We start from the raw sequence: 26131 nt of genomic DNA on the forward strand, positions 1-26131 counted from the left end.
GAAGTTGAATGCTACTTGTAATGCACAGTAATTGAGAATTTGTCCTTGATATCATGTTACATAACATGTTTACCTTTAGATTTATTTACGAAAATGGCCGGTGTACAAAACCCAACAAAATACAACACGTACACGTATAAGTTGCAAAAAATGACAAGAATCATAACAAGGGGTTCGTCGGGAAGAATTGCAAATGATAGCTATTGACCTCGCTGCTCAGCCGGTATGGATTAATTTAAGTAAACAAAATTAGAATACAAGAGATATATTCATAATTACTATTAATATTTACTTGGTTTTTAAATGAACAATCCTATAAAGAATTTAAAATTTTCATATGCATTTCGTAAGAATACAAAAGATTGATCGGAAAAGGATATTGGTATTGCGTTGATAAAACTATTATGCTTATATGATAGCAAGTGTTTGATAAAACTAGTGTGACTGTTAATAAAGGGATGTGTAGGTAACATGTTCATTCGGCAGCAAAACCCATTCAATAGATATAACAAAACAGACAGTTTACCAGACCATAGCTTATGCTTTTTACCCCATTATAATGTTTAGGTGCATTTGGTATGGCAAAACGTAATGAGTAACTTTGACACTTGCGTGGTTGATGTCAAATCTTCTTTTTAAATCACATAGTCTAACTCCCTTTAAATCGTGTGGATTTGTCTATCTGTGTGTTTTTGTGAATTTAAGAATTAAACTAATATTCGTTCCCATTATGAACCTCTTTATATCGACCCATAATTTAGCTAATGAAAATCGAAAATAAACTTAAATTACACTGAATATATTTGTCTCTTTAAATTTTCTAACATTTCATAAACACAAATATTGATTAAAGTAGATAAAAAGCAACAGAAAATATGTTATGCTTTTGATATATAATAGTTTCTAAGACCAACTTTATGTTACATTGGAAGCATATGGAAGCAATACATTGTTATCAAAGCAATAAAAATATTGTGGTTATATTTTTATGAATACTATTGAGTATCAGAAATATTAATATGGAGGAGTAAACAAGAGAACAGTAATGTCCTCCTAGTGAATTATGTGATTGAACCTAGATGTTTGTGGTAGTGGAAAGGCGTTCTATTCTTTACGTTATGTAAATTATTAAAACTAATACAGTTTTCAAATTGTATATATTTATTTTAAGTTATAATATGATTTTCTTCATTTGCGTTAGAAACAAGCCACGTTGTTATTCAAATAAACAATGGGCTGCATGTGATTGACGTCATATTTGAAATAGAAACGTCTGGAAATCAATGCATTATATTTGTCAAGATTTGAAACTTCGCTTTCGCTATAAAGATATATTCAATCCTACCCATGTTAAAATAAGAAAAAAGCATGTCATGAAAGAATTTTGTTTTAACCATTAAAAAATGGCAATTAAGTATGGTGTTAAATGGGTGTTGCTAATTGATATATAATCATTCATACAAACAAAATTTTAGAGTTTCATATAATCATTTCGAAGCATGTTTGCGCATACTTCTAATACAATTCCATCGACATATATATTGTACATATATAACATGATATTATATAAATCCTTTGTATAATATATTTGACTTTGGGATTGCATTAGAAGTGTGTACATGCTTATGAATAGAGAAACAAAAACAGCATAAACTGTATTATGTAACTATCAAAATAAATAGCTGAAATGAACTAGATATGAAATTATGAAAAATTCTCTTCTTGGACAACCCTGTCGGTCAGAAAAACTTGATAAAAAAAAGAAGCACACTAGCGCCTACCTACATTCAAAATGTAGTCATTACAACTATATTTGAAATATAATAAAATAATGTAGAAACAAGCAATCCAACCCCATTGAGAGATAAACCTCTCCAGAGTTATATTTAGATAGTATATGAGATAAATCTTCTGAAAATAAAATACAAAAACACTGTTTTCTGTGTATAAATACAATCAGCAAACAAATTATATTGTATTCCTGTGATAAGTCACACGATCAGTCAAACATTAGTGCAATGACTTTTTCGCTTAACCGGAAAAAGTGATGACATTTTTTCATGTAGCCTTTTTTTTAAGAATACGATTTTTCCAAGTAATTTCTTTCTCTACATATAACGTGTTATCATTTTATTTGGTTTAAGGATCCTATTTTATCAAATTTTGTTATAGCAGTTTTAATAAAGATCTTGAATATTCCTCTTTACAGAATATTTAAATAAAATGTTAGCTAAAAAGAAAAAACGCCGATAAACTTATCACAAAGCTAAACTTTTATACATGTAGATTTAATCAACATACACCATATATATTTATTACTGTATATAATTGATCAATGTTCAACTATCAATTCTACAGATTTTTTCTATATGGTCTTTGACATTGAACAAAACCCGGAAATCGGAATTTAAAAAAAGTTACTTTAAGAATGAGTCCATCTAATTGTAATGAGGATTATTTGTTTTTGAATATTATCAATTCACTTCAACTAAATGTTTCTTTTATCATAAGTTTTTTGACAATGAAGGAATATTTACAAATTCTTTCATCTGTAGGATATTGTTTCACATCTGCTTAGTTCTATTATTAAAATGTGAACAATTATACGGAACTTGGTTAGTAGTTGAAGTTTTGCATATCCTTAGTTGAATTATAATATGATATGGTTTAAATTTCGTTTATTATAAGGAATGATGATTTGACCGTTGTCCATGTTAAGAAAATTTATTAGTATTATATTTTCACCTTTATCTCGTACTGATTTTCATTTTCATTTCTAGTGAGTTTTTGTTTGTCAAAATCAACATATACATCCTTATCAAGTTCCAATTTAGAAAATGTTTTATTAGCAAAAGTGTACCTCCAACATACATAATTTATATATCTATATTAAAACCTTGATAAAAAAGGATACATAGATAAGCTTATGCATGTAGCTTTACATAATTCATAAATTTCAAAATAAGGATTTCCTGTGCTCACAAGTTAACACTTTATAATATTTCAAAAGTATACTTCGTTTTACACTATTGAAATCTGTTGTTAAAAGAAAATCGTAACGACATGAGTGCAGAATTAAAGAAACTTTTCCACCATGGTTACTTACTGTATTCACGAGGGGTATGGTTGTCTGCGAGAGAACGTTCTGTGCTGGTGATTTGGTCCTGTCAGGTGCTGGTGGGTCCTGATTCTGTGGTGGTGGGTTTGTTTACATTGTATCAGAACGGCAATAAAACGACTGTTTTGTTGTTTAATTTTTCTCTGATGCGTCATAAGTACCATGCAAAGTATATTACAACAATATTATATTGCAAAAGTCGTGCAAGCTCGTTAAACTGAATTGTCCTGACGCTGTGCTGGTGATAAGAAAAACGGTCCTGGTTCTGTGCTCCTATGTCCTGGTTCTGTGCCTTTATATTTTAGTTAAAAGTGGCATATATTCAAGATCATTGATGCTGTGCTGTTATTGACTAATTAACTGTTGTCTGCTTTCTTGAAATTGACATTGTTGTGAATCTGTTTACTGTTATTATGAGAGAAAAAAATACCCCTATTTTTTTTATTTTTTTTTTTAATCAACTGTAATCTTATTTATTGGCCTGTTAATGGAACCCTTCTTGCCCCCTTTTAAGATAAGAAAATATGTTTACTACGATTTTCGGGATTCTATCATTTTGCAAGATCACCAAAATACGTTGTAATTTTTACAATACTTATATATAAAGTAGATGATGTGTATGTTTGTTGTCAATGGACCCCACAAGAAACCAAAGGAAGTATGTGTTAACAACCATACGTCATCGTATGACCTTCAACAATAACCCATAAAATAAAAATGTAAAAGGTTTTGCATAAAAATGGAGGGCAAAATTTTTTTTCTTTTTTTACATAAATAAGGCCGTTAGTTTTCTCATTTGAATTGTTTTACAGTGTCTTATCGGGGCCTTTTATAGCTGACTATGCGGTATGGGCTTTGCTCATTGTTGAAAGCCGTGGTGACCTATAGTTGTTAATGTCTATGTCATTATGGTCTTTTGTGGATAGTTGTCTCATTTGCAATCATACCACATCTTCTTTTTTTTATAAAATAATACAAATCTACACACACAAAATACTGGCTTAATTTCAACTGGTTAGCAACCCGAATCGCTATAAGTTCATATATAAGCTCACCTGTGTCGAGGGGTCGTGTGAGGTTCATGTATTGTCTTGGTGTCCGCAATTACAAAAAGATCTTTTCTGAAATTACTTGACCAAATATTACCAAATGATTTTTCAAGAGTGAATCTAGGAAAAACAATATTCATCAACAAACATGACCACTGTCTGTTAAAATGTATTCGAGTTTTTAGTTACAGCCGATTCCATTGAGTATGTAGGCAAAGGTAATATCTTTGGTTAGCTTTCTTGTTAGCTAAACCGTGAAGTCATTGTTAGGTAAGGTATACTACGCTCCTTTCGAAGTAGCCTGGTCCAACAGACAGAAGATGTGTCATTTGTCGGACTAGTCTACTCTTAAAGTAGGGTAGTTTACATAACCTAACAATGACTTTTCTGTTCAGCAAGCAAGATAACCAAATATATTCCCTTTGTCTACACACTCATTGAAATCGGCTTTAATGTTGCAAAAGTTCAAGCAATTAGGGCAAAACTTACCGAGTAAAAGAAATCAAAAGGCTGATATGTATCTACCTTGTACATTTCAGAAAATTCAGATCAGATAACGAAACTTGGTCCAGCAACATTTATAAGCAATTTAAGATGTTGACCCCACAGTTTTCATTCACCACAAATATTCTCGTTACAACGAGTCATTTTAAATACAAAAATACCAGTTGCAGCCTTTTGTTTATCTATTAATGTATGTACATGGATAAAGTTATGAAAGGCAGCAGGGTCACCAGGGTGAGGAGTCCATGTCATCTGAAATAAATGCTCAGCATAGATCTAGAAAGCGACAGATAATCATGACATTAAAAAAACTCTCTTCTTTTCGACTTTTTTCGAACAAATTGACACATAAAAAGAATTATATAGTAATGTGGAATTTTTAACTTGCGTTCAATTCATTGGTTACATCTTTTACTAGGATAACAATCCTGTCAAGTATGAGCTGGGTAAAATATTTCAGAAAAGAAGATAGAAATGTGAAAGTTTCCGTGCGTCAGGTCCAACAGCATACGAACAGCTAACATGCCTCGTCAGGGTGGAAGCTAAAAAGTCCACGAAAATTTTATTTAAAACCTTTATTCGTTCTAACAAAGTTATTGAGATTTTGTTGAGGATTTAATCATCTACGACAACAAGAATTTTTTAGAATTTACAGCTCTTCTATAAATATATGCAAAGCAAACTATTGATCAAATTGCTTGCTATGATTGTTTGGATGTTTGTAAACGACAGGTAAGTAGTCTGTTTACTATATACTAGAATTTGTTTGGACAATAAACATTAACTTCAATTCCTGTCAGTTTGTATTTGTTCAATCAAATCCCAGTATGTATTGAAACTCCGCCTACCTATTGTTTGAAAACATCCAAGCAAACATAGCAAGCAAGTCAATCAAAGTTTTTCTTTGTATGCTTTTACAGAAGAGCTGTACTATATAATGCAAAGAAGCGTTTAAGTATTTCGCCAAAAAATACTATCAATTTCTTTTTGTCCTATGTAAACTTCCGTACCATTTCCTTCCATTCACGATCATTAAATTGAACTGTAAAATATTTCTTGGTACCTTCTTAATTCATTTATAAGTCTTATGTAAGTATAATTATGACAATAACTGTTGTGAGCACAAGATTCACTGCACACTTTTAAAGTTCTGCTTCATCAAGCATTAAAATGTGAACTTAAGTTTTGAGACTTTTTTAATCGACACGATTGGGATTTTTGTATATGAGAACATGGTTTATCTATTAGTTGAAAATGCGGCTTTGAACTAGCTTTCAGTACCTGTGAAAATTCGTTGTTCAATAATGTGTGTCTTTGTGTTATTATTTAATGTGATAAATTGTTGTGTTGGTACAAAGTAAAATCACACACTGTAACAATGAAGGATGAAATGAGGAGGGTTGGTTGGGTGGAAGTGGGGAGGGGTATGCGGAGCGCTAACAAACATGTCTATGCGGCATGGGCTTTGATCATTGTTGAAGCATCAATGAAAGGGGCATTTAATCTATAATACTAAAATTACGAGGTCCAATTTGTCAGCCGTCATCACGTAAAAACGACGAATCAAAGAATTCAACTTTATATATAACTAATATAGTACAAAGGTGTAGATTAAAAATTACACCAATCCAGGCCCTTTTGTTTTCCACGTAATTAATATTGCCAATAATTAAGAAGTTCCGGGTCGAGTCCGATACCGATACCAATAGTATATTCACCTGTTACCGATTACCTTATCTGTACGTTCCGCATCTGACAGGCGCACCACCAAACGGTGTATTCAGAATTAATATGCTATATGTATTACACGGGTCATAATCACAGCGTTGACACTACTTAATTGTCAAATTGTTACCTATTGTAGTATTTTAATTAGTTAAACTTTCTAAGATAACAATACGAATCTATAATATTAAAATAACGAGGTCCAATTTGTCAGCCGTCATCAAGTAAAAACGACGAATAAAAAAAATCAACTTTATATATAACTTATATTGTACAAAGGTGTAGATTAAAAATTACACCACTCCAGGCCCTTTTGTTTTCCACGTAATTAATATTGCCAATAATTAAGAAGTTCCGGGTCGAGTCCGATACCGATACCAATAGTATATTCACCTGTTACCGATTACCTTATCTGTACGTTCCGCATCTGACAGGCGCACCACCAAACGGTGTATTCAGGATTAATATGCTATATAGTAGTACACGTGTCATAATCACAGGGTTGACACTACTCAACTGTCAAATTGTTACCTATTGTAGTATTTTAATCAGTTAGACTTTCTATGATAACGATACGAATACTAAAAATCTGGACTAAAGTAAGGCGTATAGGTACAGTTTTCAATTTGTTAGCGGGCATGACGTAAAACAGCGAATCAAAGAATTCAATATTTATAACTAATATACAATGCTGTTGATTAAAAAATACTCCATTCCAGGACCTTTTGTTTTCCAAATAATTAATATTATCAATAATTTGATAAGTTCCAGTTCGACGGGTTCAAACAGAAAGATTTGAAAGCAGAGAAAACTGTGTATCTTATAATCAGCATGACTTTATCAGATGACAATACTAATACTAAAATAAGGCTTGCGCATAGTTATATACTTTAATTCAGTCACGGATCCGCGATATACGGGTGTGTTCTAGTATCTTAATAAAAATATTCTTATTTTAGATACTATATATTGTTATCTTATATTGGACGAAAGATGTTGCCCTTTTATGTAATTATGTAATACAAGTTACGATCATTTGAAAACACATATTAAACAGCCAAATGGATGCACAAGAGCTAAAATATGAGTCATAGATCCTATTGACAACAATTATCTGCCCAATTTTATTGATTATGTAACATTTGTTTCAAATATGACCAACTTCTTATCCAAAATCACCAGCACCGTATCAGGACCCACCAGCACAATGACAGAACCCACCAGCACAGTATCAGGACATGAATAAATTGAGAAAATGCTTAATTTTAATACATTGCAATGTTTTTTTCACAAAATAGTTTTGTCGTGTGGATTGCTGTATAGAAAGCGGACTCTATGAGCATTTTTGTTTTATTTTTTCACTTCTAGATTTTCTGAAAATGAGCATTTTTGTCATACGCTTACTGAAACAGTTTAGAGGGTCAACTTGTTAATGGTTTATATATGAACCCATAAGAAACAAAATTGAAAAATCTCAACTGTTTTCTTCCATTTTTTATGAGTGAAAACGTCTAAAATCATCATTTTCGTCTTTGTTTACATTTTTTCATTGATCACCAGCACCCGTCAGGACCGAATCACCAGCACAGAACGTTCTCTCGCAGGACAACCATACCCACCGTGGTATTGCTAAATTAAAGATTTGTAGATGAGTGATTACTCAATGGTAGTAGAAGGTTGAATATACAACATGTAATTCATGAAACAAAACTTTATAACATATGAAATGTAAATAATTTACAATCAATTTGATAAATAGAATCGAAGTACATTCTATTGATGTTTATCGAAGTGCATTTTATTGATGTTGATCGAAGTGCATTCTATTGTTTGTCTTTTTCATTTTTAGCCTTGGCGTTGTCAGTTTATTTTCAATTTATGAGTTTGACTGTCCCTCTGGTATCTTTGGTCCCTCTTCTATTGATGTTTATCAAAGCACATTCTATTGAGGTATATCAAAAGGCAGTATTTAATATAAATAATAAAAAAAAGGAGATCTGGTATAATTGACAAATAGACAGCATGTCACAAGAGATCAAATGACACAGAAATTTACAACCATAGGTCACTGTACCACCTTTAACAAAGAGCATAGCAAATATCCAGTTTTCAGCTATTAAAGGCCCTGAAAAGACAAATGTAAAAAGAAATCAAACAAGCTTACTAACGACCTAACTTATGTACAAAAAAAGGATGTAAAGCAGATACGTAACACACCAACAAACGAAAACCACTAAGTTACAGGCTCCAGACTTGAAAGGTGCACAAACATACATCATGAAGCGATGTTTATAACGAAAGCTTGATCCCAACCATATCATAACCTGGGAAAAAGTAGTATAATAGTACAACATAAGAACAAACTAAGAAAATCAGTTAAACAGAGTACAGATCTGAGAGTACTCGCAGTTACTACAGCTATTTCAAAGCCAAAACAACTAATAAACAAATCATACATCTAAGACTAAATTGTCAATCAGTACACATTCTACATCCAATTGGTTAAGTTTAAAGACGTCACAAACAGTCATAAAAAAGTACGCCTTTGTACAATGCCAATGTACAGGTATCGACATATTGTTGATTCATAAAAGTGCATATGTATATGATAATATTGTTTAATTTGCTTTAAATTTACTGGTTAATATTACAAAATTTACAAAAATCAGCTTAAAACAAAATAAATCATTATTCAAAGATCTAATCACAGTGTTGTAATGTGTAACCTATATGAACAAAACAATTAGTTAACTTGAAGAATCGATAAGTTTACCAGGAACATTTCTATCTGGGCACGGTAAACGACATCTCTGTAAGAATGAAAATGTGCTATACCGTTTGAAATAAGTATTTTACAGATACAAGAAAACTTCAAAACTGAATCTTTATATATAAGTAAGAATTTAGTAAAAGTTTGAAGTACTTTGAGGTAACGAAATCCCTAATTACTATAGATTTTAGATTTTATTTTATTTAAAGTACAACCTGATACATGAAATTACAATTACATTTCAATACATTAGCAATGGTATACCATATCAGCCAGCCTTTAGAGGCTTATGAAGCACTAACGATATTCATACAAGATTATAAACATACAAAGAATATATATTAACTCGATTATTTATTCTGAGATCTGAGGTTGTTTTAAGTTTTTATAAAAATATTTCTCTCTTTTTTTTTGTGTTGTTCTTTTACATCATTGCATAAGTGGTGGTTTTAATATGTTAATTGTGAAATTCTCATTTAAAACAGATCTGTAATATAAATATGTATAATTTGTAAACATTTTAAGCTGGAATTGCTTCCCTTAAATCAAGAGCAAAAATAATTTAAATGATGAATTCAATTAAAGTATGCATAAAATTTTTCTGTATGTGTTCAGTACTAGCTGCTGTTTGCACTATATTACCAGAAATACAACAGTGCGCCATGCGCCTATAGGAATACATACAACCTTTCGTCAAACTGTGTTGCTGTTTATCTTAAAAATTATGGTATATGTTTATCAGAAAATGAACAAAATCAGATACATGTATTACATTAAATATTTAATTTAGTACTTGAAAACGAAATAGACTTGACGATGACAGGGAAAGTCCATTCAAAATGCAAGATGATATCTTAGATTGTGTTTTTTTAATCAAAGTTAAGTACCATTAAAAGTTTATCTTAAGTATGTGTTTATGTTTTTTTTAGAAATGAAGATATGGAACAGCAAGAGCGAGAAAATTTTTATCGACATTCCACACTGATCGTAGATGATACAAATGAAGTTTTCCAGGGATTAGTTGATCTGCATTTAACTAATGAAAGCCTCAACCTTATCCAGTTCATCGAAAATAATCAGCATGACATTTATCATCTCTGTTATAACAACATCACCTGCTGTTCATGTCCAACCAAGGCAAAAAAACCAATAGGTTCCCCACCGAGTAGAATTCTACATCCCTCTCAGTTAGACATTCTTTTCGATATCAATAAAAAGCACCCAAACCACAACGCTCATAATCGGGCAAAGCATTGCTGCTGTCCCGTTAGTACTAAATTAAAACGGGATGATCTTGACCTAACACTTGCAAGATGTTTATTAGTAAACTTCTCTAATGTTGTACCGGATCATTCCAAAGAAAGATATTCGCTGGAGAAATTAATCAAGTTTAGAAACAACACGTATGGTCATGCAACGAAAGGAACAGTCTCCAATAAAGAGTACTGCGATAATAGGGAAGAAATTGAAGCATGCATTATGATTCTCGCTAAAACATGTGGAAGAGAAGAGGATTTTAGGCAGAAATTAAAAGATGCTAAAGTCAGAACTTTAGACGAAACAATATGTAGACAGCTCCAAACATCACTTTTGCTTTCTGCCCAGAGAGAGACGGTAATAATTTAACTATTCAGAGATTTTGGTTTACACGTAAGCCAAACACACATATACATGTACAGTTTATACAATCATTATACAATCATCTTTTGAATAAAAGAGGGACGAAAGATACCAAAGGCACAGTCAAACTCATAAATCGAAAATAAACCGACAACGCCATAGCTAAAAATGAAAAAGACAAACAGACAAACAATAGTACAAATGACACAACATAGAAAACTTAAGAATAAACAACACGAACCCCACCAAAATTAATAATATGTTACGTTATTTAATTTGACGAAAATAAATAAGATTTTTTTTGGTACTAATTGGAACGAATATTAGAAAAGTAAATGCTTGTACCAAGATACACAATATGTGTATCTCACATATATACTATTAGAGGTCTATAGGAATTCATTCGAGCAGCAACTACAACCATACACAGTCGGAAATATTGTGATATGTAGCAAGAATGTAAAGTTTTATACTTTCTAAATTTGTCTTTATACTTTTTTTCACAGAAACGCACTGATGCGAATTAAAAAAGACTCTGTGTTTCAACACTTGCCCAATTGTACCACGATTTTACGAGCTTTTCCTGGAATTCGTTAAATCACCATCTAATGTTTAGAAAATTTATATCATGTTTCCAATCACTATGATACAAGAAAATGAATAACCAAGACAATGACAACTATTGTCATTCTTCGTAAAGTCAATTCCCGGGGTAAAACAGAAGTTATGATAAAAGGTCACTATTTAGCCTTCATTGGACAGTAAATTTTGTTCTATCATGTTTTTTTTCACTAAATTTTGATAATTGTTCACCTGAATCTAAAACATAATCTGTAGCCATCCGTTCAATATGTTTGCCCAAATCTTTGAATTACACTAAAACTAAACACTGCTCATGTGCCTGTCAGACGTCTGTAATTTGGTGGTTTTCGTTTTTTGCTGTGTACAAATGTATCAAATATGGTTATCGTTCATTATTTCCTGTTACAAAACTTTGATTGTTTCGAAAAACTAAGGATTTTCGTATCCCAGGAGTATATTACCTTAGCTGTATTTGGCACAATTGATTTGGAATTTTGGGTCCTTAATTCTCTACAACTTTGTATCTGTTTCGCTCTATAACTTTTTTGATGTGAGCGTCACTGATGAGTCTTATGTAGACGAAACGCGCGTCTGGCGTATTAAAATATAATCATGGTACCTTTGATTACTATTTCTACACAAATCAGGCCGTTAGTTTTCTCGTTTAAATTCTTTTACATTTCTCGTTTTGGAATCCCTTATAGCTGACTTCTTAGTATAGATTATACGTAATATTGAAGGTCGAACGGTGATATATAGCTGTTAATTAATGAGTCATCTGATATCTGATAAAAATTGTATCATAAGCAATCATACCACATCTTTCTATTTTTATAATTATACGAACATATTTTATTATAGGACATACCGGCTGTGATAGAAACTGCTGTTGAAGCTGCTTTTGAAAAGTTTCAAGGAAAACATGAAAGCACCCACGCAGGTAACGTTTAAGACTCTAGGATAATAATTTTTTTTGTATATACTAGATATATAGATTATAACATGGCATTTTTCATATCAGACCCCTTATCAGCCCTAGTTCATGATATCAGCACGAGAGCCGACAGGCTCGAGTGATGATTTTGACCATGGGTTGATCAGGGGTCTGATATAAAAAATGACATGTTATGTTCTTTTTATCATATATTTCAGCAGAAGACATAAAGACAAAAACTATTGTTACAACTTTGAAAAAATGCTTTTGTTGTAATAATTGTTTTGCACTTTTAAATATTATATATTTCCCTTATTCTAATACTTTTTTTTTATCCAACTGTGTTATGTTTTACACATTAAAACGTAACATTTAGGGGTATTTTCCGGTATTTGCCGAATAACCTCGAAATGTCTTGCGATAACGTTACAGAAAAGCAGTTGATAAAAACCGGAAGCAGTTGATAACAAAACGTTCAGGTATTTCACATCCGATACTTTATGGAAATATTCATTATAAAGAACAAAAATGTCAGTATTTACCTTAGAAGCTAACAAAACCTTTAGATAGACTTATTAAGAAGGGATATAGTTACGATACTGTGATCAGGTCATTAAAGATTGCATATTTTGGCGTTAATATTGATTAACTTATAGGGTCTTTGCATCGGAACTAAACACATTTATTTAAAAACCAGTTGTTGGCATGACGCGGGTTATGTTCTTCTCATATATGTTATGATGGTATGATACTAAACCCCTCACGGGAAGGATTGTGCCTAATATTCATATGATGAAGACTAATTTTCAATCAGTTAAATTGAAGTCTGGAGCTGGCATGTCAGTTAACTGCTAGTAGTCTGATGTTATTTATGTATTATTGTCATTTTGTTTATTTTCTTTGGTTACATCGTCTAACATCAGACTCGAATTTCTCTTGAACTGAATTTTAATGTGCGTATTGTTATGTGTTTACTTTTCTGCATTGGCTAGAGGTATAGAGGGAGGGTTGAGATCTCATAAACATGTTTAACTCCGCCGCATTTTTGCGCCTGACCCAAGTCAGGAGACTCTGCCCTTTGTTAGTCTTGTATTATTTTTAATTTTAGTTTCTTGAGTACAATTTGGAGTTTAGTATGGCGTTCATTATCACTGAACTAGTATATGTATTTGTTTAGGGGCCAGCTGAAGGACGCCTCCGGATGCGGAAATTTCTCGCTGCATTGAAGACCTGTTGATGACCTTCTGCTGTTGTCTTCTCTATGGTCGGGTTGTTGTCTCTTTGACACATTTCCCATTTCCATTCTCAATTTTATGTAAAAACTAGTTTTATCATTGGGTACAATTAAACCATTATTTTCTTTAAGTATATGATAAACGGATTTATTCCTTGATCGTGCTCCCAAATATGTATATACAGGTGCTCCTAGGAATACTTATAAAATGCAACTTAAAGAGAACATTAATGTATGATATTTTTTCTAACTAAATCCCGAAATTTGCCAAGTAACGCCGAAATGCCCTGCGCAGGCCAATGATAATAGACGGTAGCATGTGATAACTTTTTCAGCCTGCTAAACACTATTTCGGAAAATATTGAATTTATGTTAATTTAATGTTATTATCATACTGTAATATTTATAAGTTATTTGTTATAAATATATAATAAAAAGATATACAGCATAATTTTATGAGAATATTTCATACATGGCAATTTTTAAAAAGTTTAACTCTTTCCTAAACTTTACATTTTATGAACAAGTAACAATACGCGAATAATAGTAAGTAATTAAAGATCCTGGGATAAAAAATTATGAAAGAAATCAAACAAGAAAAGTTGTGTACTTAAAACTGAAAACAGCTATGACTGAGACTGATGGCAACCAATAACATCCAGAAAAAAAGCAGCTTGAGTAGAAGATAAAATCATTTTCATTTAAGATTATCAATTTCATTGTAGATACCAAAGAGTCGCAAACAAGATACGAACGAAGCCCAAGCAAAGAAAGTTTAGACCGCAGTTTTACAGAAGAACATGGTAATAGTAACATGCAAATGTTTAATCCTTTTTAATAATTGAACGTCACGAAAAGTGTTTTTTTTTAAACTTAAGATGAATAAATAATTCATATTTCATGATTTCAATGAACCCATGCGATTAACACGCGTTCAAACTATGATAGCCGTGTATTGTTTCAAGTAACTAATTGAATTGTAGATTTCAGAAATCGTTCTTCCACAATCATGCTTGGCGTATGTGATTTTAGTATTAATATTTTTGTTAAGACATATAAAGATCAATCTGCATCGATTTACTTGCAGATATTCTCCCTGATAGTTTTCTGCATTGTCTTGCGTATGGGTTGAGTGTTAACTGGAAAGATGCTGCCTTTGGACTGCAATTCAACAAAAATGAAATAGACGAAATAAAAGAAGAAAATCCATCGAGTATTGTAGTTCAAGCCACCACTATGCTAATTAAATGGAAAAGACGCAGAGGAATACAACCAGAAATGATCGACGAAATATGTCATGCTTTGACCGAGTGTGGAAGAAAAGACTTGAGTGACACTTTAAAAAAGAAGCTAGGTGATTTAACTTGTATGATATGTGTATAAAATCATCAAGCGCTTAGCCGTTCTTTAAAAAATAACTTACATATCTCTCTTCGAGACCTCATTTTAACAAAACAAAACTTAAAATTAATCTAAAATATTTACAGAACTCTTGGTTGATTGTTTGATTAGATATTGGTCTAGCTAAACCATCAGTGACGTAGAAATTATAACTAATATATGAAAAGGGTGTGGATTAAAATGCATACCATTCAAGGCCTTTCTGTTTTTCCATATAATTTTTATTGTCAATTATTAGCAAGTGCCCTGTCGAATCTGATACCGAAACATATGTATATGTCACATGTTAGCCGGTTCGTAAACGGTGTATTTGGTATTTGCTATATACACGGGTCATTATCACAGCTGAACTTGGTCATTAAACAGGAATTGACTGTAATAAATTCAATCAATGACCAACAAAATATATCTACAAGTGTGTGAAAACAAGGACGGATTCAAACAGAAAGACTTATTGAAAGTGGAGAAAACTGTTGACTTTATCAAATGACAATACAAATACTGAAAATCTAGGCTGAAAATAAATGGTACTGAATTCAGTCACAGACCCATGATGTCACGGGTGTGTTCTATTTTCTATTGAAGTCAATCGAAATTAAAACCAACCCTCTTATACATTCGCTTTAAACACAAAGTGTTTCTAAATCTGATGGAAAACCGAAACAAACTAGAACGTATTTTAAACCTCTTTTGGTTTTCAAAATATAATATTAAAAAATATAAATATTACGTACAGAAAAGTAATTATTTTAAATATATTATCATGATTTGGCATTACTACTTGTTGTGTATTTAGAAAAGCTGATAATGATATGTACATTTATCCCCCTTTAAAGGTATTTATAAATCCGAGAAAGTAAATGAGGAAGATTCACCAACTGGTTTGCAATCAACTGGTATTTCAAGACAGATTTCTTATCGAGGTTTGTCTATTACTGTACTATCCACTTAATCACTTGATATTACTATAATCACAAATAACACGTTCTCCAAATGACAACAAGATATTTCATAGGAGTAATATGACGGTGTCATAAGTGGAACAGGATCAGCCAATTGACATTACAAAAAAAACAACATTACAATATGTAATTTCTGATGTCTTGAAAGAATATAAAAGTACGCACTGTCATACAGAAAACAGTCAAAAACATACATTACGCAAAGTAGATGGTCACATAAACCCAAATAAAGGCTATATAAACTATTGTTTAATTGGATATCATATCAATCTTGTTTGGTCCAAACAGTAAATCAGAAAAAAGTCAAGTATGCGTATCAACAGATTCCTTAATATGTTGATGTATACGATACAATTCTCAGCAAATCATAAAAATAATATACAGTGTTTTAATTACTCCTCACTCAATAATAAGTAGATAAAAAAACATGATTTTTTTTAAATTTACAAAATATTTAATCAATTGCATTTCAGGACATTGTTACAATTCATATAGAAAATAAATAATGTTTAAATCGGATCAAATATATTCTTACCGATTATGCTCTATTATAAATCATCCTGCGTGTCAAAGTACAATCCAAACAAATTGAAAAACACATTATCATAGAAAAACTCACGTCATAAAGACGAGCGGCAAAGACGGCAAATATAGGTAGCGCAGTAACCGTTAATAATTGTATAGAAAAATGTAGCTTTTATTAAAAGCTTACCTATAAACTAAATAGTTAATAACTGTATAGAATAATGTAACTTTTACAAAAAGCTTTCCCATAAATTCACCAGTGGTAGGTAAGCGACAATGTAGAATACACTATTAGTGTTTAAATGAATGAATCTTCTATCAAATATTCATAACATAAACATAAGAATACGTATGATTCTTACAATACATCTTTATCTTTATAATGGCCATCTTCTTAATATTTGATTCAGTTTTAGTTTGAGTCAGCAGTATGTCTTCTTACTCTTAAAATCGTTTTTTCGTTTAAGTACCGAACTTTTCATTGCAACTAATCCTAAATGGTTAATCGTTTTTACATGAAACTTATTAGACTGTTTGATCCTAAAGTGCATATTTGCCTCTTGGTAGAATGTTCCCGTCACATGAGTATTTTATTTTCATAGATATTTTTTTCCAACTTAAATTGTGTTATCCTGGACAACACAGAGTTTATCATTGCGACTATTTGCTTTGTTGTATCCCTTATCTTGGTATGATTCCTTTAGATGCTTATTTACAAAATTGCATAGGGATAAGAAGAATGTTTGGCCTTGTCTAGCATCCTGCTTGTCATTTTGTATCAGGAATATGACAGGAGATATCCATTCGTTTAATGTGTTCTTTGGGATTTTACTTTTTTCTCCTCCAATGGAATAGAAATGACTAAATCCTAGATGATATGTTTTTTTGTTTGTTTTTATTTTAAATTATGCATACTGTATTGAAAACTTTCACATTTGTTATTTTGATACAGAAAATACCGGTACCTTATCGGCATTGTTAAACATTAGATTGTATATTTAGAAAATTTGTTAGTAATTGTTAATATTCAAAATTATAAATATATACAATACATTATTGTGTATCCATTATTTCAATATTTATCAATAAAGAGAGAATTTTATTTCAGAGAGAAAGTGAGCAGAGAAGAGAAAATAAAAAATAAATAAAACACAAATGCAAAACAAAAACAAAAAAAGAAAAACTAGAAAAAAAAATCAAAAAAAAAATCCTTAAAATTTGGAAATTGGCTGCAGTATTTTATTCTTAAAAATACAACATTAAATACATTTGGCAAAGTTGGTTTCTCATTGTAAATGATTCATACAAACACAAAACTGATATTAAAGAATGTATATGCTATTTTAGAAACAAAAACAAGAACAAAAACAATAAACAACACAGCATATTATACAAAAACATACATGGTGGTGTTGAGAAGGCTAACAACAATATACACAATAACATGATATGTTGATGTGCATGTGGTCTAGATATTCCAAAACTTTTGACTTTGTTCAGCTCTAACTATGTATTCACACTGCCTCCATAAATTAAACACTTGACAACAATCACAATGTATGTTAACCACTTCTTCCGTCCCCCTATTTAAGTCAGTAAAATACTTTAACATCAATTCAGAAGGCGGGGGTATTTTTCCATCCGACAGCTCGAGTTTTAATTGCATGTTTTTGCTTTTTACTACATGCACTAAGCATGTGATCAGAAAAGAAGTTTGGAAGTGTCTGTAAATAATCTTATATACTGAAATTTGTTTAAATTTCAGATGAGGAACTGGAAGAGCTTGAGACTACTGAAGGACAATTTATTGAAACCAGTGCTTTTGAGGAAGTCAAAAGGGTGTTAATGGATAAGAAAATGGTATTCATAAAAGGTGAGAATGGATCGGGCAAGACAAGTCTCGGATATCATTTATATTGTGATTTAATAGATAACAAAACCATGGATAAGGATAACATTTGTAAGAATATGACTGAATTTTTAAATGAATATGATCTTGAAGAAACACAAGTGTTATTTTTAGATGATGTATTTGGGACGCTACACTTTGATAAAACCGAGTTCCGCAAATGGTCAGAACTCATGGAACGGATGCCTGAAGATCGCAAAAACGAAAATTATGCTGGGTGTGTAACCTACATGATTTTCACCTCGAGAAGCAGTTTGATTGAAATGATTAATCAAAAAGAATATGTTGGTTGTATGGATCAAAGTTATTTGGTTGACATTCCTTCTATCACAAAAAGGTTATCGGTTTTAGAAAAGAAAAATATCTTCAGTCGATTTTGGTCAAAATATCACAAAGAAGGGTCTGCTCAACCTTCCTTCGTCAACAACTTTCAATTTCCAGAGACAAAAGATTTCGACTTTTGGTTCTCTGCTGAAGTGATGGCAAGATGCTCTTACGGAGAAACATTCTGGAAAGATCCTGTAAACTTCTTGCTAAAAAAATTAAAAGATGAAATTGACAGCAGTACTATTTCACTCGAGCTTTGCAAAAAATTAATTTCAAATAATTCCAAAGAAAAAAAATGTTCTGATTCACACACACTTGGTTGCAGGTTTTTAAAGGATGAACGAAAACTTCTTAAACAACATCCTGAATTTTTTAAGTATATCTCTCCAGACCAATTCGAGTTTCAGCACACATTGATGAAAGACAAAATTGAGATTTACCTAGCTGGAAAAGGTGATTTGGCAGATGCAATAAGACATTTGCCTCTTCAACATCTAATGACTGCTGTTTTACCGAAAAAAGGTGGTCATTTGTTAAAAAAAAAAGAGATCGAACTTCGTTTGAAAAATGAACATATATGTCATTTAATAGATAGACTAATAGCAGAGGTTTTAAAAGGTAATGTCAAAGATGTATCATCACATGATGTTTGGAATACCGACGCTTGGGTTATCATGCTAGACAATATCTTGAAGAAGGAGTCATCTGACAAGATACACACATTGTTGACGATTGAAGACAGAAAGGAAGGTAAAAACTTTCTTTACTGGAGCGCCCTGAAACATAAACGGCGACTGTGCGAGAAACTTCTACGGCATATTGAGAGTTGTGAACAAATAGAATATAAAGAAAATTTGCTTTCTGTGACCCTTGTTGGTGCATGTACAATACAAAAGAATATTTCAATCGTTAGGGAGCTAATCAAATTTGGTGCCGACGTCAGTTTCTGCAATGCTTGTCGAATAGAAGACACCATGCGAAATGATGAAAAGGGAATTGAATATTTAATAGATGAACAACACATGTGTCCTCTCGATGTAGCTATAAGTTATGGAAACATTTCTCATGTAGAAAATCTGCTGAATCGTGGAGCTACTATATCTCATTGTTCCTGGCGACAGTGGGAAATAATTCATAAAGCATTTGGCCGTGGTGATATGTTTGTTAAACAACCAGTATTTCTTGAAGCTTTTTTGGATGTTTTTTCAAAGTACAATGCGGATAAGCAAACTATATCTCCCTGCGTCGAGAAGTCCGGATTTTATGTCCTTTTTAATGAAATCAATGAGTCGTGCGATGATTTAGACCATATATTCCTAACATTTGCCAAGTACAGTGTATTAAGTACTACTCTTTTGAATGCATTTCTTGAATGCAAAGTGGATGCAAATGTGACCAACAGAGACAAAAAGAACGCCTTACATTTACTTGTGGACCATTCGGGGCTTGATATATGTGAAAAATGTAAAGTAATAGAGTTACTTTTACTGAAAGGATGCGATGCTAACATGAAAGCTAAACAGCGACAAACCCCACTGTCATTAGCCATAAGAAAACAGTATAAACATCCACAGATTCTGCAGACTCTTTTGGAAGGAAATGCTGATGTAAATATCAAAGTAGGAGAAGGAAAATCTTTGTTACATGTTTGTATAGAAACTGCAATGCCGCCAAATGATGCGATAAATATCATTAGAAAATTGAAAGATCAAAATTGCGATCCATATTTGGTAGACAAAAAAGGTCAAAGCGTAATCGAAATCCTATTTCAACAGGACGAAATTAAAATCGACATTTTAAGTGAACTTTGCCGTCATCCCCTCCATACTTGCCTTGAATACAGCAAAATACCAGAAGAAAGAAAATTGAAAATCATCCGATATTTACATGGCAGAGGAATGGACATAGATTGTCGTGACGAGAAAGAACAAACCCCTTTATCGACTGCAATCACCTCATGTTGTAGTCCGTCAGTCATTCAATGCTTTCTCCAGCTGGGAGCTTCACTAAATCTTAAGTTTGGGAATGATTATTCCATATTGCAATTATTTCTGAGATTTCATCCTGACATAGACGATTTGACAATCAAAGAGTTTGTTAATCAAGATGTACATCTCCAGTCGAGAAATTTCATGGTTATCATAGCGGATATTTTGAAAAGCAGCAAAAATTATCATTTCGTATTGAAAATCATTTTGGGCCAACTGTCGTCCGAATCAGCATCCTTTAAATCATTCTTTGATGAAGAAAATAGAACATTTCTGCATCTGACCGTTATGTCAGTATTCACGGATAGGGAATGTAAAGAGGTTTCCGAAATGTTTATCAACAATGGAGTTGATGTTAATCACAGAGCAAAAGGTCAAATTCATGCTCTAGATTTGGCAATACGAAACGATAAAGTCAGAAGGACGAGCACCATTATATACCTATTGGAGCATTCCAAGTTAAAGGAGTTTAATGCAAAAACATTCTTGTCAGATATTTTTGACAGTGGACAAATTTGTATAGAAATTTTATCCAGAGCAATTGACAAAAAAATTATCAACAAATCTAAACCACCAAAAACTAAAATATTGCACATTCTAGCAGAAAAGGGGTTAGACAACTTTTATAAAAACTTTCCAAATACAGGTCACACGACTTGTCCCCCTTCTATAGAGTCAAATCTGGGACTTCCTCATTCCCAAAGCGTTAGTTCTAAAATGATAGATATGGTAGAACGCAACGAAACATCTAACGAGTCGCAGATTATAAAATGTTTATTGGAATGCGGGTTTCAAATAAATGAAAAAGATGGCCTTGGAAGAACTCCGTTGCACAAAGCTTGCTATTGCAAAGATCAAGACATAAGTTTGATAAGTGCATTATGTGAAAATGGTGCAGATACAAATGCGAAGGATCAAGATAAAAACACGCCACTTCATTCATGTGTAGCCTCAGCATCCGAAGATCTGATTACTTTAGCTGTGTGCAAAATTTTATTAAGATACTCGGCAAAGGTTGGAAAATGTAACAACAAGAATAGAACCCCCTTGATGCTCGCTGTTAAACAAGAGACAGAAAGAATAAAAACAGTGACATTTCTTTTAAACAACAATTCTGATATCAACGTTAAAGATAGCAAAGACGAAAGTTGTCTGCATTACTGCATACGAAAACGAACGCCAGATATTGATGCTTGTAAACTGTTACAAATTCTATTGGAAAGCAATCCCAAATTAGAACATAAGAATACTCTTGGTTTGACGGCTTTAAATCTGGCATCCACATTTAACACATTTAGTCGAGTTTCATGCATAATTCGACTTCTTGAAAAGGGGGCGAAAGTAAATTCTATTGATTCGTTCAATCGCACCCCACTTTTCAATGTTGTTCGTTGTTTGCGAGGTCATGATATCCTGTTATCGCTTGAAAGAATAGTTAGACTTGCTATTTTATTTGCGTGCCATGCAGATCCGGGGTATGCAACTCAAACCAACGAGACAGTAAACGATTTTGAAACCGGAGATTCCGTAGTAAAAAGTATGATAAGAGAATACCCTGCAACAGAAGACAAACTTGTGTCATTTATCTGTACAAAGCTTCAAGCAGTCTCAAAAAATTACTCAGAGCATTCACAAAAACAAAGTTTTAAATTTGAATTGAAGGAGTTAAAGAAAGAAATCTCTGGGGCTATTACCGAGGCAATCGGATATTTAGGCGAAATTTGCTTTGATAATGAGGAAGACGATGTTTGTCTTAGCAGTGATTATTGTGCACAAGTAGCAATGTAGATTGACGAATAAACATTTGTTACTAGGCAAATTGTGTTACCAAACTGTTTGATTGAGTAGACAAAAAAGCTTTAGTTTATAGCATAGTGTGTACTAACTTCCAGTTGGTATTTTGATGTAACAGGTTATATATAGGCTTTAGTTTATAGAATAAGGTATATAAACTTCCAGTTAATCTTTCGGTTTGAACACCATAGTATAAATTTAAAACGTCTTCATTAATCATAATACCAATACTGTTACAATGCAGTATTTCAAAATTTCAATATGCCAAGATTATTTGATTTTATATACACGTATTAGACCTTTGTAGAATTGTTTCGACGAATTCTAACATAGTCTATTTTCTTTGACCAAACATTTAGAGCAAATACGACTAACTCAAAAAGTCATAAGGACAACAATGGTCCTCATTTTAATATACATCAAATATTAAAAATTTGCTATGAGGATATCAACGTTGATAACACAGAAATTGTTACATTTCTTGTTATCCCTTGAATAAGTATAGATTTTGGGTACTGACGTTGTTTATCATCTTAATACTAGTAACGTGTTTAGTAGTATTAGCTCACATAGCCCAAAGAGCCAAGTGAGCTTTTCTCATCACTTAGCGTCCGTCGTCCGTCGGCATCGCTAACTTTTACAAAAATCTTCTCTTCTGAAACTACTGAGACAAATTTAGCCAAAATTGGTCACAATCATTATACGTGTATCTAGTTTAAGATATGTGTCCGATATCACCGCCAACCAACCAAGATGGCCGCCACGGATAAAAATAGAGCATATGGTAAAATGTAGATTTTGGCTTCTATCTCTAAAACTAAAGCATTTAGAGCAAATCTGGCATTGATAAAAATGTTCATCATGTTAAGATATATCTGTTCTGAAATTTTCAGACGCCTCAGACAAACTGTTGTTAGGTTGCTGTCCCTGAATTAGTATTTTTAATGACATTTTGTTGTTTTTGTTATTATTTTGAATATTATTATAGATAGAGATAATTTGTAAACAGCAATAATGTTCAGCAAAGTAAAAATTACAAATAAGTCACATGATCAAAATGGTCAAATGACCCCATAAGGAGTTATTGCTCTCTAAAGTCAAATTTAACGATATTTCGTAAATTTTTGTAATCTTTTACGAAAATCTTCTCCGGGGCCCAATTCTGTTTGTTATCTTTATTAACGATTTGCCGTCATGTGCTGAGTCTGACGTATACATGTTTGCAGATGACACTATAACTGGAGTGAAAAATGGCTATTACGTTTTCACCCGGACAAATGTAAAGTACTTCTAATTGGTACCAAATCCAATTATGGGCAAGATAGCACTTATAAAATGTCGACATACGATGGATCTGAAATCACACTAGAAACAGTTCAATCAGAGAAAGATGTAGGAGTAACTATAGATTCAAAGCTAAAGTTTGATAAACATATCCAACACAAGTCAACAAAGCAAACCAACTAGTTGGGATTATAAGAAGAACTTTTAAATATTTAGATTACAAAAGCTTCTGCCTACTATTTAAGCCTTAGCCCGTCCTCATCTTGAATATGCTAGTAGTATATGGAACCCCCACAAAAAGAAAGATATCGAGACAATTGAAAACTTCCAACGTAGAGCAATAAAAATGTTACCCAACCTTAAAGATTTGTCATACGAAGAACGCTTAAAAATTCTGAAAATTCCAACTTTAAAATTTAGAAGACTAAGAAGCGACATGATAGAAACATATAAGATAACAACAGGGGTATATGACTCAAAAGTAACAGAAGGTCTACTCACTCGTAACACCAGCTCGACAACAAGAGGCAACTCTATGAAAAAAATAGAAGCAGACTAGACATCAGAAAATATTACTTTACTAACAGATTAGTGGAAGTAAGGAACAGCCTACCAGATATCGTAGTGACCGCAAAGAATGTAAAGATTTTTGGAAATCGCGTAGACAAACATTGGACAAACATTGGAAAGAACACCCAATGATTTATAACTTTGACACTGAATACACTTATAACATCGGAAGTAGCACAAGTGTAGTTAGTGACGATGAACCAGAGCCAAATATAGAGGAGCAAACTGATCTCCTGCGTTTGGAAACACTTAGATAGACTTAGGTAGGTAGAAACAGCTCAAACAAATTTAACCAAACTTGGCCACAAATAAGCATAGAGTATTTAGTTTTTAAAAATGTGTCGGTTGACCCTGTATGCCAACTAACATGGCAGACATGGTTAAAAATAGAACATATGGACAAAATGCTGTTTTTGACGTGTATCTCTGAAACAAGTGCAAAATTATAACGATTGCATTATTGCATGTGAGCGATACAGGTTCTTTGGAGCCTATGGTGGGTTTTTTTTTATGACTATTACTTTTACTGTTTAGTCTGTTTTTGGTGATATCCATTTGACGTGACTCTGTTTTTGTTATTGTATTATTATGCTATGGTACATTTTTGTATTCTTGTCTTTCTTTTTTGCTTATGTGCTTTGTCTATATGCTTTTTGTAGTTCCTTGTTAAATATTTAGTAAATCCAGAAATTTCATTTATAACCGTAAATTTAAAGTATATATACTTAACTAAGTTTACTATCAAAAATATTCCATTCTCTGAGAAACTGATATTCAATTTTGTTTTTCATAATAAAAGTTGCATGCAAATATTTCATCTTCTCTTTCACTGAGTTTATTGACATTTTTGTTTAAAAACAGCATCTGTTATTATAAACAAATGAGAAGAAAAGAGTTTGTTCTTCATTCCTTACAATATTTTTGCAATGTTACCAAACAAAAAGGAATACCATTGGTTAGAAACCAATTTTTAATCTGTTCTTATAATATTTGTGTATGTTCACATTCCCCAAAACAAATGTTCTTATGTTTAAATTTCTGTATAACAAAATGTACAATTTAGTTTATCATAAATCTTAATTTTATGACGAAATTTGTTTGTTGCTAAGATTCGAAAATTGAATCTATACTGCAGCCACTGCAACTTAGTATTTTTTGTGACAAAAAAATGGCAAATTTTCTCCAATGAATTTTTATCAAAGCCAAAAAGTGCATCTTTAGTGACTTTTGGGAACATTTTTATTTCACTTAAAACAATAGACATATCTTTAGATACTTTTGAACTTTTGACAAGTCTTTTCTCATTTTTAAAGAGAGAAAAAAGTCCGATCGTAATTAACAATATCATTTATAAATCTTATACCATTTTCAAACCAATCTTTATTAAAAAAAAAGGTTTATTTTTTTTTTAACTTAATGTTGTTGTTAAACCAGATTGGACTAGCTAGAAAGCATTCAATTTTTTTTCTCTGAGAAGTTGCCATGCTTTCAGAAATATTTGCCAAAATTTATTTTTGATATTTTGTTGTAATTTTCACACCCATATATTTTTTCATCTCCTTCATGTACATTGCACAAAAACACATTCTACAATTTGTTGATTGTTTTTAATGATCTTGTTATCCATTTATTTTTGATATTTTTACCTATTATGTCTGTTTGTTTTGTTCACACATCTTTGTCAATATTTTAGTATTTGATGCTAATTCATATAAGAGAGAGGTTTAGCTAGCTATAAAATCCAGATTCAATCTACCATTTTCTTCATAAAACATGCCTGTACCAAGTCAGAAATATGACAGTTGTTATCCATTCGTTAGATGAGTTTCAGATTT

The 26131-nt window shown here is 32.0% G+C and overlaps 1 protein-coding gene across 3 annotated transcripts in view; it reads left to right on the plus strand.

The window, feature by feature from the left end:
* The window catches only part of LOC143085265 (uncharacterized), a 55323-nt gene extending 32748 nt beyond the window's left edge, over positions 1–22575 (plus strand). For 2 of the 3 annotated variants that reach the window (XM_076261518.1, XM_076261519.1), the window contains exons 2-7: positions 10096–10780; positions 12230–12308; positions 14262–14339; positions 14624–14890; positions 15774–15860; positions 18190–22575. In XM_076261518.1, coding sequence (XP_076117633.1) covers positions 10106–10780; positions 12230–12308; positions 14262–14339; positions 14624–14890; positions 15774–15860; positions 18190–22436 — 5433 coding nt within the window. In that variant the 5' untranslated portion in view covers positions 10096–10105 and the 3' untranslated portion in view covers positions 22437–22575. The remainder of the gene's footprint in view (positions 1–10095; positions 10781–12229; positions 12309–14261; positions 14340–14623; positions 14891–15773; positions 15861–18189) is intronic. The other variant, XM_076261517.1, reaches the window with a different exon arrangement.
* Positions 22576–26131: the final 3556 nt, after the last annotated feature.

Source organism: Mytilus galloprovincialis, chromosome 8, assembly GCF_965363235.1.
Source record: "Mytilus galloprovincialis chromosome 8, xbMytGall1.hap1.1, whole genome shotgun sequence".
In the NCBI taxonomy this organism is placed as follows: domain Eukaryota; kingdom Metazoa; phylum Mollusca; class Bivalvia; order Mytilida; family Mytilidae; genus Mytilus; species Mytilus galloprovincialis.